This window comes from Prinia subflava, chromosome 1, assembly GCF_021018805.1.
Source record: "Prinia subflava isolate CZ2003 ecotype Zambia chromosome 1, Cam_Psub_1.2, whole genome shotgun sequence".
NCBI classification, from domain to species: domain Eukaryota; kingdom Metazoa; phylum Chordata; class Aves; order Passeriformes; family Cisticolidae; genus Prinia; species Prinia subflava.
Genome location: NC_086247.1, coordinates 25,058,062 through 25,072,447, shown reverse-complemented (window position 1 = coordinate 25,072,447; position 14,386 = coordinate 25,058,062). Strand labels below are relative to the sequence as shown.

Sequence of the window (14,386 nt, the reverse complement as noted above, 5' to 3'; positions counted from 1 at the left end):
TAATGTGCGTAAAAGGGGGAAGCTTGGCATGGGGTTGCAGAGCGAAGAATGCAGTGCATGCAAGCTCCTTGATCACCTGGAGGACGGGGACTGGGATGAGTGAGGCCTGGACCTGAGGGGTGGAGAACTGGAGCTCTCCAAAGAGGAGGGAGAGGGAAATGGGATTGCCCTGGGTGTCCGTTGCTGTGCTTTCGTCACTCAACAGCGTGGGAATCCTGTCCTTAAGCAGCTGCCGGAAGGCTGTCTCCCAGAGCTTGAACTCTGAAAGGCCCATGAGGCAAGCAAACAGCTGCTTAAGGTCAAAGGGAACCACTGTTGAGGAGGAAAGTTCAGCCTGAAGGAGACCCCTGAAGTATGGGCTGTCTCTCGAATAATCCTTGTGCGCCTTACACAATTCCCGAATTACACTTTGGCCTATTGGAAACCAATGAGATTTTGGGGTGTCACTACCGCGTTGCCGACGGTAGGTGACTGGCGCAATCGACAGACCCACTTCAGGATCCCAATCACTGTCATCTTCCGGTGGGGAACCGTGGGAACCGGAAGAGAGAGCGTGGGAATCGGGAAACCAAGATGGCCTCCTTCCGGGGCAGGGCGATGGGCGGGACGACTCCACCTCCGGGGTGGGTCGATGGGGGGAACGGGAGGGTGGGAACCTCTCTGAGGTGGGTGGGGTTTGGGACAGGAAGGGGTTTGTCGGGGAAGTGGGAGGGTGGGTGGGACGAAAAGGATTTCGGGAGGAAGAAGGGATGGGGGATGGGGATGGTGACCACGAGGCTGAGTGGCCGCCATTTTCTGCACCACATCCGCCATCTTGTGCGGACTGTGACGCAGTTAAATTAAACTTAACTCTGGGATGAGGGGATGAGGGAAAGCGGGTACGGGTTGAGCCTTCGCCTGCCTGGCCAGGGCAGTCCGAAGGATCCTCAGCAGTCTGGCCACGACTACTGAGGCTGGGGGAACGGGAATTCTGCAGAGAGGCAGAGCTCGGGGATTTTTTCACCCCAACTTTCTTTAGAATTCCCTTGGGGGAACGACTGGGCTTAGGACTAGGGGAAGGGGAAGAAGGGGCAGACTGCCTGGTAGATGGATTGGCAAGGAGATCTTTATTTTTCAAAGCAGTTTTTAACTGCAAGGCCAAATAAGAAAATTTCTGCGCCTCTTTTCCTCGGGACCGGCCGAATTGTGCAATTTTCTCTTCCACTGTCCCCCAAAATCGGAGACACTGGATCTTGTCCCGGGAAACCTCCTGAAATTCCTTGCCGATCCATCTGATCAGCCTCTTCAGGCAAGTCTTAGAAAAACGCGCGCCACTTGCTTCCAGCAAGGCGACGCAAACTGAAAAATTTTCTCTGTCTGCTGCCGACAGGGAAGCACCCATTTTCCCAACAACAAGATGTTAAATGGCAGCTTTCTCCCTGAGACCCGTATAACTCAAAAATCTCACAAAAACGACAAGCACCGCAAACTTAAAACCCGCAAAAACACACACTCACTACAGCTGCAAAAACCACACACAACACGGGGTGCGATGCAAAACTAAAATCTCACTGTCAGTTAAAACCGCAGAAGCCGACACACTGACAGCCCTGCGTGCCGCCCTCTCACGGCCACGCACACTCCCCAACACCAAAACAGCCAACAAAACAAAATCAAAACTCCAGAGCCAACCAACCGAGGGCGAGGGACCCAAAAATCCTACCCCCCGGGACCACGTGGTCACGTCCACAGCCTTATGGGCTGTTATATCAATTCAAGTCGTGCCGAATGGCACTTGCTCTCCCCGCAGCCTAGGGAGGCACAAAATTTCCACTTACCAGTCCTCAGACCGGAATCTCGGCTCCTGGAGGGGGTGCAGAACTGTCTCAGGGAAATCCTCCTTCTGCGAGGACCGACGCTGGAGTGCAGCAGGCGACGGCTATCCTCACAATCCTCCGGGAGCGCCTCCCCAAAGGGACTGCTCACCAGGAGGTACTGGAACGTCCAAGGATTTTCTTCGCAGCACCCGACCTGGTCTTGGGTGTTGCCAATCCACTTCCGCAGGGTCTTGACGCCTCTTCAAGGCCCCGCAGTGGGCGCCACCAAATGTCGCGGCGGTGTCTGCTGTTCCCCGTCTGCCTAGCCTGGCTTGCTCTACACCGCCGGCAACACAGACTTTGGGAGGCGAGCTGACAGTATTGTGAAGTCAGCCCTGCCCCTGTGGGTTCTTGGCCTCGAGAGGCAGTGCAGACCCGATGGCTTGCCACAACAGAGAAGGAGGAGACAGAGAGGCTCTCTCGGGAGGAACACACAGTGAGGTTTATTGCCACCCTGGGTTCTCCCCGGAGAGAGACCCAGAGCCAGGGATGCACAGGGGTTTTAAGGGACAGAGCATGGGAGGAGCAATGGGGGTGGCTAGACGCAGCTAGCCAATCCAAGTTAGTAACCAGGACAGAAAAGGGGCAGGGACATGCAGTAAAGCCAATCAGGGAGGAAGGGGAGGAGAACATTTCTGGCGGGAAGGCTGAGGGACACTTAACAGCAAAAGCTAAAAATAGCTTAGGGTGCAGGGACTGTGAGGGAAGGCTTGCATAACAATTAGGGGGGAAGGGGTACATGAAACTGAACCATACAGAGAACTTATAGAGAAATAAATCATGAATCCCAACAGGTCCATAGATGTCTTCACTTTTGCATCCTTAGATTTTGAGATAACCAATAAAATGTACAAATGAGAGGCTCACAGTCTGCACCATTTCCCTCCAAGAGATGTTCCCCATGTCTGCCTCATCCACCCAGCCCATGCAGGGAATGATCAGAAAGGGCACCACCACTTTGTCTGCTATAACTGTGAAAAACCCCCTCCAGTACAGTGGAGTTGAGAGGGGTTTAAAATTCATTCTCCAAAGCTGAAATTGTGCAGCAGGTAACATGATATCAGTCCTTCAGTTTCTGTGGACAGAAAGTTTGACATTAGTGATTTCCAAAGAGCTGTTAAGTGATAAAAATTTTTACTGGCCATGAAGTTAAATTGACTACATGTTGAATGGAATTCTAATAATAATAATAGTAATAATAAACTGAGCATGTTGTCATGGGAAGAAAGTATTGGAAGTGGACAAGAACCAAAGGTTCTGAATTAATGAACATTGAGGGTTTTGCTTTTTGCAGTTGCTCATTTTTCTTCTCCTGGCTAAATTCCCATTCTCTTCTACTTGTCAGAGTAAAATTATGGAACACTAAAGACAGCAGCGAGAAAAGGCTCCTTTTGTATTGTCTCTCTCCCAATATGAAATTTACCTCTTTTTTTCTATTTTTTTTTTTTAGAAAACACACCTTCCATCACTTATGCCTAATCGCTTCATTGTATACCTTCTTTCTGTGATCTTGTCTCCTTTACTGTGCATTAAACCAAGGCTGCTTTCCCTCGCTTTCTCTTATATTGTTTTTTCTTTTTTCTGCAAGGTCTTGATTTCATTTACATGAATTTGTTCAAGAAGGTATACCTGGCAAAAGCAAAAAAAAGAAAGTTACTTCTCAATGAGTCTTTTTACATGGTATTATGTCATGAAAATGCCACACAAATAAGCAATAGCCAAGTGCCTTTCAAATAATCTTTGTACTGTGCATATTCTTTCCCTGAAATATGCTTTTATCCTCTAGGAACTAAGTTCTTAAAATTTAAAAATTCTGTATATGTTTCTATAACGTGAAATTTTTTGTTTCTTTTACAGTTTAAGAAAATCTCATTATTACAACCAATAAAAGAAAAAAAAAAATTTTTTTGCTGTTCTAGCACTTTACTGTCACTTTTCTCTGCAGTTTGTCCATATCAGGAACAAAAAGAAATCATAAAATATACCAGAAAATAAAGTGGAAGACCTGCAAAAATGAACATCACAAACAATAGCCAAGATAAAGCAGATTGTTAGACATTTCTTTAAGAATACTGAACTTTCTACAGTTTGGTCAGTGTTACTGGGTGAAAGTTTTTATGACATAATGCAATGTAATGCAATTGTGTGCTGTCAGCTCAGCTCAGTTTCAAATGGTGTTTATTCAAAATGCAGTGGCAGCCAAGCTGAAATGGCTGTTGCCCAGCATGGAGGGTTAATTGTAGAGTCAATCTGGGCCTGTGTAAATGCTAATAATTTTATCTGTCCAGAAAACTCACATGCAACTAGAGTTGGGAGGCTTTATTCAAAACTTTTTTCCTCCTCATGATCCAAGCAGTTTCTGTACATTCCTCATGTTGCAAGGACAACATGAGGTTCCCATACCAGTTTATGCTAAAAATTACACCCTCCACCCAGAATATTTCCCGTTCTGGTTGCTTTATTCTTCGATATCTCCAAGGAAGATGTATGGGAGCACATCATATTTATTTAACTATCATGTAAATAAAGAGTAGGATGTTCATGCGCATGAAGTACTGCCTTTGATTCTGCAAGTCCTGAGCTACCTTCTGCAGTAAGGAGAGGGGACCAAGTGTAGGCTGTTGCTTGTTTAATTGAGTGGCTATAGGAATTGTCTAACTGAAACCATACTCATGGTTTGCCTAGCCTACAGTTTACATAGCCTACAGTTACATGCAATCAATAAAAGCTGTGTTTGAAATGTGTTCTTTCAGTTAGTACCTGTGAAGCATCCTCTTAAAATGCTGAAGACTAAAAGAAAAAAAAGTAAAAAACCAAAAAAGTAAATCTGAGAGTGATGCTGAAGTTTCTAAGCTTAGCAATCATTTTTCTGTAACTCACAATAACTTTCTCTGAAATGCTAATAGTAACTAATACTTCTCTGTGATATTATGTAGGACACAGACTCGTCTCTGTGGTTTTCATTCCATGACTAAATAAATATCCAATTTCCTGGAAACTAAGCTGTTACAATGTTAGAAATTTCGCATTCAGACAACAGAAACCAATCTTGGAAACTAACAAAACCTCAATAGGGAAGGCAGAATTTAATTAATATTGATCTTTGCTACTGTGAACAATGTTTTAAATATATTGGTAGGCACACTGTTAGAACAAACAGCTAAACAAAATATCTGAAATTAGTAATTATCAGTTTTAGGCCTGACTAACTAAATGACTACTCTCTGAGGGTATACAGTAATTATCATTATTGGAGTCCAATCTTGAATGGCAATCAGTGTTCCAATTGCTCATAGTAAAGAGCAATTTACATGCTATTAGTGGGATGTAGAAGAAAAGTCTCAGATTTAATCTCTCAAATGGAAGAGGATTTGTGGTAAATTAAAAGCCACTTATTTTGATATTTTTGTTTCTTTTCTTTCTATGCTCAAAGATCACTACACACAGGTGAATTTTATGGTGAGAACATGAATGATGTTCAGGCATAAAGAATGACATCTGAAAATGATAGTTTTAGCTTCAGAAAAATCAAACAACCCCCAAAAAGCAAGGGAGACTGATATATTCTAAAATGATGATATTTCATATGGTAAACATAAAATTAACCTCTTAGAAAGTATTGTAACAAACAACTCTGTGCCAAGAGCATGCAACTTTTCAGGCAGAAGAACTGCAAACGCAAAAGACCATAGAAGTAAGAAACTGCAAATCTCATTGTGAGGGGAGCTAATGTCAATTTAACTTAATGTGGATCAGAAAAGCATTAAGTGTTATGTAAACCAGAGTAGCAGCTCTAGTCATGTAACAACTCTGTACAAAGAATTAAGAGATACAAATCTCATACTTTGGAGGGAAAGAATGTTTGAAGCCCAGGATAAGAGGAGAAAGTACTTGAACACAACAATACCTACAACAGTTGTAGCGCCTGTTGTAGTTTTAATTCCTGGATTAGAGGTGTCACCACAAGAGGCTCTATAGCACCTCATAAATTTGGTATCTGTTGAAATCACCAATGCTGGGAATCCTGATAATGACATTATGGTAATCAGTAAGCTGCACCAAGATATGGCTCTTGGCCCATTTAGGCTGCATAGCAATGGAGCAGCAATGAGTCTCAGAACCAGCCTCGATTTTTGTGTTGTTGTACTTCTTATTGTGCTCATGTATTTGAGCAGGAGAGAATATTTAATGTTTCTTTGAGTCTGCTTTTGTTACTAAACCAGTGTTAGAGCCTGGTAAACTAGTGCAGGTAAACCCATAGAACTTCTGTGGGTTCCATTTTCAGCTACATTTGTCTTCCAAAGGACTTTTGCTTTGTATCTTTAGCTCATTTGTCTCATAACTTATTAAAAGGACTCTGAATCATTGTTCTATCACCAAGAAGCTGCATTTTATAATAACTGCTGATCCTCCTGCCTTTGCCTTTTAGGTGGCAATGTTTATGCTGCAGCTGGGCAGTGCCACTTTCTTGTTAACAGAACCTGTGATAAGCGCGATGACAACAGGAGCAGCTACACACGTTGTGACTTCACAAGTGAAGTATCTGCTGGGAATGAAAATGCCATATATATCAGGACCACTGGCGTTTTTTCATGTGAGTTCAGTGAAAGAGATGGGTTACTTCATTAGCTAACATTTTATTATATGACCTATTTGTCTCTGTGTAAGAGTATGGAATTTGTTATGCACAGGTGTGAATGAACAGATGAACCTTCATCTTGCTTTAACTGTTTGTAAGAAGAGATTTGGAAAACCTGATAAAGAACTAGCAGGAATTAATTTAAAATAACTTTGTTAGGGCATCAGTTATTCCATTTATTATCCTGAGCCATTATACACATACATACAGCAAGGGTCATCTCTCTTTGAGTCAGCATGTGGAAGGAATATAAATATAAATTTTAATATATTTTCTTCATATGCTGCTGAATGAAATCTAGCCACCACTGTGGTAAAAGGAAAATGAGCCAAGACTTGTGCATCTCCTATGCCGAAATTACTCCAGATATGTTATTTATTATTTTATGACATGATAGTACTTTGCCATAAACACAGCAAGTGGATAGCTTTAAGGTAATTTTTACAAAATGCATGCAGCATTTCATGCAGTATTGTTGCAAATGAGTGGTTAGGCTGCTTAAAACATCACCAACAGAGGTATTGACTAAAAAGCAATTATGAACTTAATATGATATGAAAGTGTGATTTTAACAGAGTTCAGTTGCAAGGTTCACTCTCTTACTTACTCCAAGGATGAAGCATTCATAGGAAAATTGCATTAGTATCAATTTAGAATGGATTACATGGAGACTGAAGATGAAAAAGTGTAAGGATGCAAAAGGTATGGATACAAAAACTAAGGTGTAAAAAAGGGCTTAACAGCATTTCATCGTTGAGTACTTTAACATTTATGAAGTGTTTAAATGGGATTTTTTAATAAATATAAGAGTGACTTAATTACAATATCGTGATAACAACATTCACACCATAATAATTTCACATGCACACGAGCAGAGATGTCTCTCTGTGAGTGTAAAGGTGCTTATCAAAAATTCCCCTTGGCTTCAAGGACGTACTCATGGCAAAAGCCTGTTTCTCACCAGGCAGGGGTTGCACTCAAGGAGTGTGTGTGTGTGTATGTGTATCAGTCCATCCTTGCCATATGTGATGGTCTTTCAAGTATCGCAGTCTGGGGACTTCACGAGCTCTGAGAGGTGCCCCAGTGAGAGGGAGATGCTGGCACAGCCCACTGTGGCCCAGGAGAGCTCAGAAGGCCTCACTTAGGAGTGCTGTGTGCAGGGTGACAGGGTGATTTTTTTTAGTCATCAGCTGGTTTCCATCCTGGCCATAACCCACATTGGCAACTACTGGAGTTTCCAAAACATTTGGAAATTGTTTCCAAAACCTCGGCAACAATGGTGCTGTTCTCCTTGGGCTCCAGTTCAGGTAGGGAGTGTTCCAAGGCTGTCAGGGGATGACTGATCACCCTTTGTTCCCCACCTGGCCGGACAGTGGCTGTTGCTGTTTTCCCACCTGTATCATGTGAAAGCACCTGCTACGGTCAGGGGCACGTCACCACCCGCCTGGTTTGGTCAAGGCCAGGAGGTGATGCACCACCACCACTGTCATGGTTACAGCCCATGGAAAGTATGTATTTTTGGCTGAAACCTTAAGGAGCAAAGCTGTATCATCTTATTACACAAAAATCGCAATCATTTTCTTGATGGTAACTTATTCCAACATGCTGAGTTTCGGTGCTGTGAACATAATCTCTTGGCATTATTAGTGTTACAACAATACCTGTCAAAATGATATTTTGCTCATAACAAAACTGTATTTACTTGCTGAGGTGATATTTACATTGCACTGATAGTGAGACTTCATCTAGTCAGCCACTAAATTAGGACACCTTATTTAAAAGCACTGACTATGTCTTTGTGCCCTACTATGTGCTTTATTTTTTCCTATTGTTGGGAACATTTCTTAATACGAAATCTTGATTAGAAGACGTTGCTTTTTAGAATTTTTTTCATAGTATTTTATAAATTTGATAGCTTTTCATATGGATAATTAATTTGTTCAGTTTTTTACAGGACCAATTTATTAATGAAAATTAGGAGGATGTAATAAACACAAGTAATTTATCCATCTATCTTGTAGAGATATACCTAAAAGTGTCATAGCTATTTTTATGAGTGGGCAGTTGGCTTATTAGACTACTAAAATGGTTCTTCATATTTTTTTTCATTACTTAGAAATCTTTTCATAAATGATTCTTAATATAAAATGTGAATAGCCTCTTTTTCATGGCGTTTCCATGGAGACTATACTTACATATAGGAATACTGTCATCCTGTAGAGATGACTGGTGTTAAGTACTGCAGCCAAGGCATAATCAAAATATACATTATGAGCAATAATAAAGAACAGCAGTGATATGAAGAAATATTTCCACCTTGGTGTGCTGATGATATCATAAATGAGGTCATTCAAATGCTTTGAAAGAAATCTATTCCCTTATCCCTTGTATTTTTAATGTTTTTGAAACAAGTTCTTTGCCTTTCTTTCTCTTTTGAAATCAAACCCCTTTGAACATATTCCAAAGATAAATTTTCCTAATTTTTTAAAGATTCTGAATTTCTCTGTAAATTGTGTGAAAATAAATGACCAAAAAATCCCTACTCTATACAACTTGAAATAATAATAAAAAGGGGCAATTTTACTATATAAGTATTTTAAAATATTTCTGGTGTCTGTTCAGACTCATGAATTGCCTTAAGAAGGTCCAGTATCTCAGTCAGAAGCACCAGAGCTCGACTTTAACAACAATTTTCTTCTGTGGTTGTAGTTTTATGCTAAAACTATATGAATTAGATGTAAACTAGTTTGCACATGTATCTAGAAAATGCAAGGCAACTTTGGCATGTCTCTATGGACATGTTCTTTATTTCAAATTCTCAAAATCCAAAGACTGGTACTTTTGCTTACACTTTTTTCTTTGTCCACTCCAAAACACCTCCCACTCACAAAACCAATTTCTTTGCCTCAGGCAGCCTTTGGGTTGGCAAAGCAAGAATAAGAATGTTTAATAAAGTGTGATAGAAGAGTTGCAAGTATAGCAAGCCAGTGAAATGAATTCTTTATAGCATGTGAGATCATGGTTAAATACATAGAAAGGAACTTTGCATATGGAGAACAAATCTAGTACACTGGCCTTGAGCCCATGGTATTTCTGTGTTTACACATAGGTTATGTAACTTATTAAATTTTGTTTTCCCCGTACATAGTTTGTCACATTTCAATTGAGCTGCACAGTGCAGCTTCAGCTGGTATTTTGCAGATGGGAATGGAGAAGTAAAGGTGAAGAAGAAAAACAGTGAGGGAGTAATGCACGTGAGAGCTAACTTTACAAGGGAAAAGTGTCATCAAGTTTTACTCAGCATCTGAAAACTGAAGAACATACTTGTATTTGCCCCTTAGTTGTGTATAGAGATATTTATCTTTCCACATATTTCTGAGAAAATACAACACTGCAAAATGAACTGGGATGTAAGAAACTTGCTTTGCAAAATGGGGTCTTTTGTGGCTGTGTTGCAACTTTGTTGCAAAATCTTTGTGTGGTTTTGCTGCAATTCTGAAAAAACCCCCCAAACCTTCACATTCTGCTGTCAGCCCTTTCTTTTCACCCCTTTTTTTCTCAGTTACCTATACAGCTTACAGTACTTGCCTGTACATTTTCCCTCCAGTGTGACATATTTAAAACACATCAGAATGAAATATTTTTGAAAAGGAAATGAAGTTGTGTTTCTTTAATTCTTTTGTTTGTTTCAGCCTCTATACACATTTTAGAGTTAATCTTTTGGGGTTTCATGTAGATATTTTAAAAAACCAAAGCAGAGCATTTCATTAATACATCCAAATACACACTTTTCTGGAATATAAACCATTACAATGCTCAATATCACCTCAAAACTGATGGTTTCCTGTGAGAAAAGGAACATTCAGTGTCTGTATATATATGTGCAAAGCTCAAATATTGCTTGTTTCATTTAGGTCCAAATTGGCATTGATTAGCAAAAAGTCCACTGATTGCTCAGAATATTGTCACATAGGTTCTAGTAAGAATCTTTACACGAAAATAGCAATAAAACAAAAAACACAAGAGGCAAACAGCTCAATTAATGCTCAATATTAATGCTGATTTTAAAATATTTTAAATAATATAATGACAAAGATTGCTTTGTACACTGCAATATCAAGCTAAATTCTGCTGCATAATTTCCAAATTATTTCTGTAAGTGCATCATCTAAATATGTGAAATGCTGAACTTGTAATTACATTTTTGATTAAAACATTTGTAAATACTTCTTCTGAATCTTGCCAATGCTATTGCAAGCTTGAGCTTTATATATTTAGATTTGGGATTTAGTTTTGGTCTTGGACGAGTACAATAACTGACTGGACAAAATACCATGTAAAATGTACAATTTAAAGACACGTCTATTGTGTATGTTAATTACATTCCTGTATGGGAAGAGCCACATGTTCCTTCTTTCTTATGAAAGGGTCTCCTCGTGTCACTGGTCACTTATATCATGAATTGAGTGGTTTTAGAGTTTCAGAAAATGATTAACCAGGAACCAACTAATCAGTGGAAGCTCTTTAGTCTAATGCAGTAATTAACTTCATGTTGATGTATTACTGCCAGAATTGTGTTAGTGTACTACAGACACTTTGGGGATAGGGCTCTTTGGGCTACTAAATTTGAATGAGCTACAAAGTGTTGGTAGTTCCATTATTTTTCATTTATTGGCTGATGTAGACTACATACAGAAGGGTATGACTTCAAAGAAACACCAAGGGATGTACTAGGCAGTTCATATAAAGATTTTGTTGCAAAGTCTGAAAAACTTATGGCAAAGGTTTACAAGGTTTGGCTATGTATTTTTAAAATTAAATGGAAATCTCTTTTTTACTCAATTTGAAAGACAACAATTCTTGCAGCTTGTGTATATTTCTGTACTAAAATTTTATTTATTCACTGTCTTTTGTCTCACTTTGTCTAGGAAAATTAGATTTGATGCCATGAACAGAGCTAACGCTGACACTTTAACAGACAGCATTTATTTCAAAACAAATCCCATCTCTGCAGCAAGTAGGAACCAACCCATTTCTTCCCTTTTCTTGCCACTTCACCTTAGATCTAGCTCTAGCTTTGATGAGTTTGTGGGCACAGTGTTCCAGATTGCCTCCTTTTGTATTAATTAATCACAGCTTCTGTTTGGGCACCCCGCCAAGTCCTGTGCTTCCTTGAAAATGCATTCTTGGAAAATTATGGGTACAGATCTAGTCCTAAGCCACTCAAGATACAACCCACATATTTTCTGATTACAGTGGGGTAATATGTGGTTAAAATTTGTGGTTTAATTCTTCAGATTTAAGACATCTCTAGATCATATTACTTAAGAAGCTGATTTTAAAATATTTTCTTGGTTTCTGGAGAAATGTTTGTGTTGGGTTATATTGTGCATCCTTAATCGAAACTCCAAGGGCTAAATTTCCTCTTTATGAGGAAAGTTACTTTTCTGAAACTATCTTTAGGTTTGGTTTTTTTCCCTTTTTAGATTATGGAAATATTCTCAGAGAGAAAAAAATCAGGAAGTTATTTTAATTTACCCATTCTTCAATATGAGCATTACCTCTTCAATAAGTAACAGAATCAGAACAAAAGAAATAAATTTTGTCATCATATTGACTATCTTTCTGCTAGAACAGGGTTCTTTCCTAAGATAATTTTCCTTGTACTTTTTCCTGTCCAATATAAATATACATATTTAACCTCTAAACCGTCAAAACTTGTTAGCATTATACATGTACTTGAGAATAAGTTCTGTGGAGCAGAAAATTATTAATCTTTATTTTGATAAAACTACAAGTGTCACTTTTGATCTATATTAGTGGTCTTAATCATTGCTAGAGAAAACATCTTTTTTAAATATTACTATTATTATTTCAAGCTTCACTTGCTTGATTTTATTATCCTTTATGCTGGGGTTTAAAAAAAGTTACTTGTGATGATGTCTAAATCTACATCCTAATCTTAACTTCTGTTCTCTCCATGGTTTATATTTAAGGATGCACAATTTAAGAATTTAAATGCAGAACTCAAGTAAACATGTGTATTGTATCTATATGGCTTGCTGTTCTTTCAGGCAATAGACTACTGCTTTTCTTCATGACACCCAAAAATAAGTTGTGATATGATCTCATGATTTCTTTATTTATCAGGATAGATGTTCTCTTTCTTCACCCCTTCTAACTGTTTCAGCAAGCTTCTAATTTTTTTCATTACTTTCTGTTAATCTACTACCATGCCTTATTTCCTGATACCATGCCTTATTTCCTGAATTTGCACAAATTCAGCATAGAGCAGGAATTACAGTTCTGGTGCAGGATTACAGTGCTGGTGCAAAGGCAACTGCATTCTTCTGAGTCTGTTACTTACAACATTGTATTCAGCATCAAACACCTCTGTTTCCAATCAGTATTCATCATTCTAGTCCTGTTCTGTCTCTATTCTGCATGTGCCTTGTAACTCAGCACCACATTTCCTTTGCTCATCACAGATCCAACTACACTTTTCTAACCTGTTTTACAGATTATTGCAGCACATATTAACTGCTGAAAAGCTGAAGGGCTCCCGTTCACAGCTCCACAGCTCTGTCCCAGTGTCCTCTTTTCCTTTTAACCCTGCAGTCAGCAGAAAAGGAAACAAACAGGGCTAAGCAGATAACTTCAGTTGTTTAAATGACCAGTAACATAGGTATGCAAGCTTGCAACTGTTTGGTGTGTGCAGCAGCTGGACCTGACCAAAGCATGCTCCATGGAGCACTCTGTAAGGGGCAAGAGCATCCCACGGGGTTTTTAGCCCTGCTAAATTACTCTGGAAAAATGAGCCACAGATTGCAGAGGATGCCCTGAAGAGGATGTTCATCTTGGAAGACTCCTGTAGCATATCTTCTCATCCAGCCACGACTGCATTTTTCTTTCCCTATTCTTTTTTCCTCTCCTTCTCTTTCACTATATTTTCTGTCTTATAGTTTTTTTTTCTCAGAAATAGCTTTTACTACTAGAGATGGTGGATGTTATATGGCCACTACAAGTAAACCTTTGTGCAAGAAACTTTTCGCAACATTTTAATGTGACACTCATTTATCTCACTGAACTTGATGAGACTGAATAAGAAAAGGAAACATATCACATTTAATGGAATTTTAAAGCTTGCTTCTACCAATAGAAATTTGCAAATTAATATATATAAATATTCACTGCATTGTTTTTTTGAGTTTTCAAAAGTCCATAGGAGTTGTAAATTGTTGATTTTCTTCCTTGCAACATCGAAAGTATGGGCCAAAAACTTCCAATGACTCAGCTCCTGCAGTATTAATTCAGCTCTCACTCATTATTTGTCTCAAGTTGTGAGAGGATGCCATGGCATGTGATCCAGAATATATTTTTTGATCTGTGATTGTTATTTGCTGTTCACTGTAGATTTATGCCTATGTGTTTGAGAATATCAGATCTGTTCAGTTGGAGGCATTACTTCTCTCCGTGCTGAGTATTGCGGTACTTGTTCTTGTTAAAGAACTGAATGAGAAATTTCACAGAAACATTAAAGTTGTCCTTCCCATCGATCTACTTTTGGTAAGTACAAAATTATATATCAGGCTCTTTCTTACAAAGGTTTCAGTGGCTCAATCTGCTGAAGTTCACTGGGCTGTCTATAGTTACCCACCTGCCACTTATTAAATAGCTGATTTTCATGGGTGTAAGTTAATTGTAAGAACAGCAAACAATTTGGCTTAATAATTAAGAAAAATGACATAAGCTCCCAATTTGTATAATATTTTTCATATGTTTACTACCTTTTACATAATCACAAGAACACAAAGCCTAGAATGTTAAAGCGTAAGAAGTTTGAAATAGAAAATAAAAAGCAACTGTCATATTGTAACTCCAAGCAAGTCTT

At 39.2% G+C, this 14,386-nt stretch overlaps 1 protein-coding gene across 2 annotated transcripts in view; it reads left to right on the top strand.

Moving 5' to 3' along the window:
• Positions 1–14,386, top strand: part of SLC26A7 (solute carrier family 26 member 7) — an 81,520-nt gene that overhangs the window by 30,283 nt on the left and 36,851 nt on the right. For both annotated transcript variants that reach the window (XM_063391339.1, XM_063391333.1), the window contains exons 5-6: positions 6,286–6,450; positions 13,909–14,061. In XM_063391339.1, coding sequence (XP_063247409.1) covers positions 6,286–6,450; positions 13,909–14,061 — 318 coding nt within the window. The remainder of the gene's footprint in view (positions 1–6,285; positions 6,451–13,908; positions 14,062–14,386) is intronic.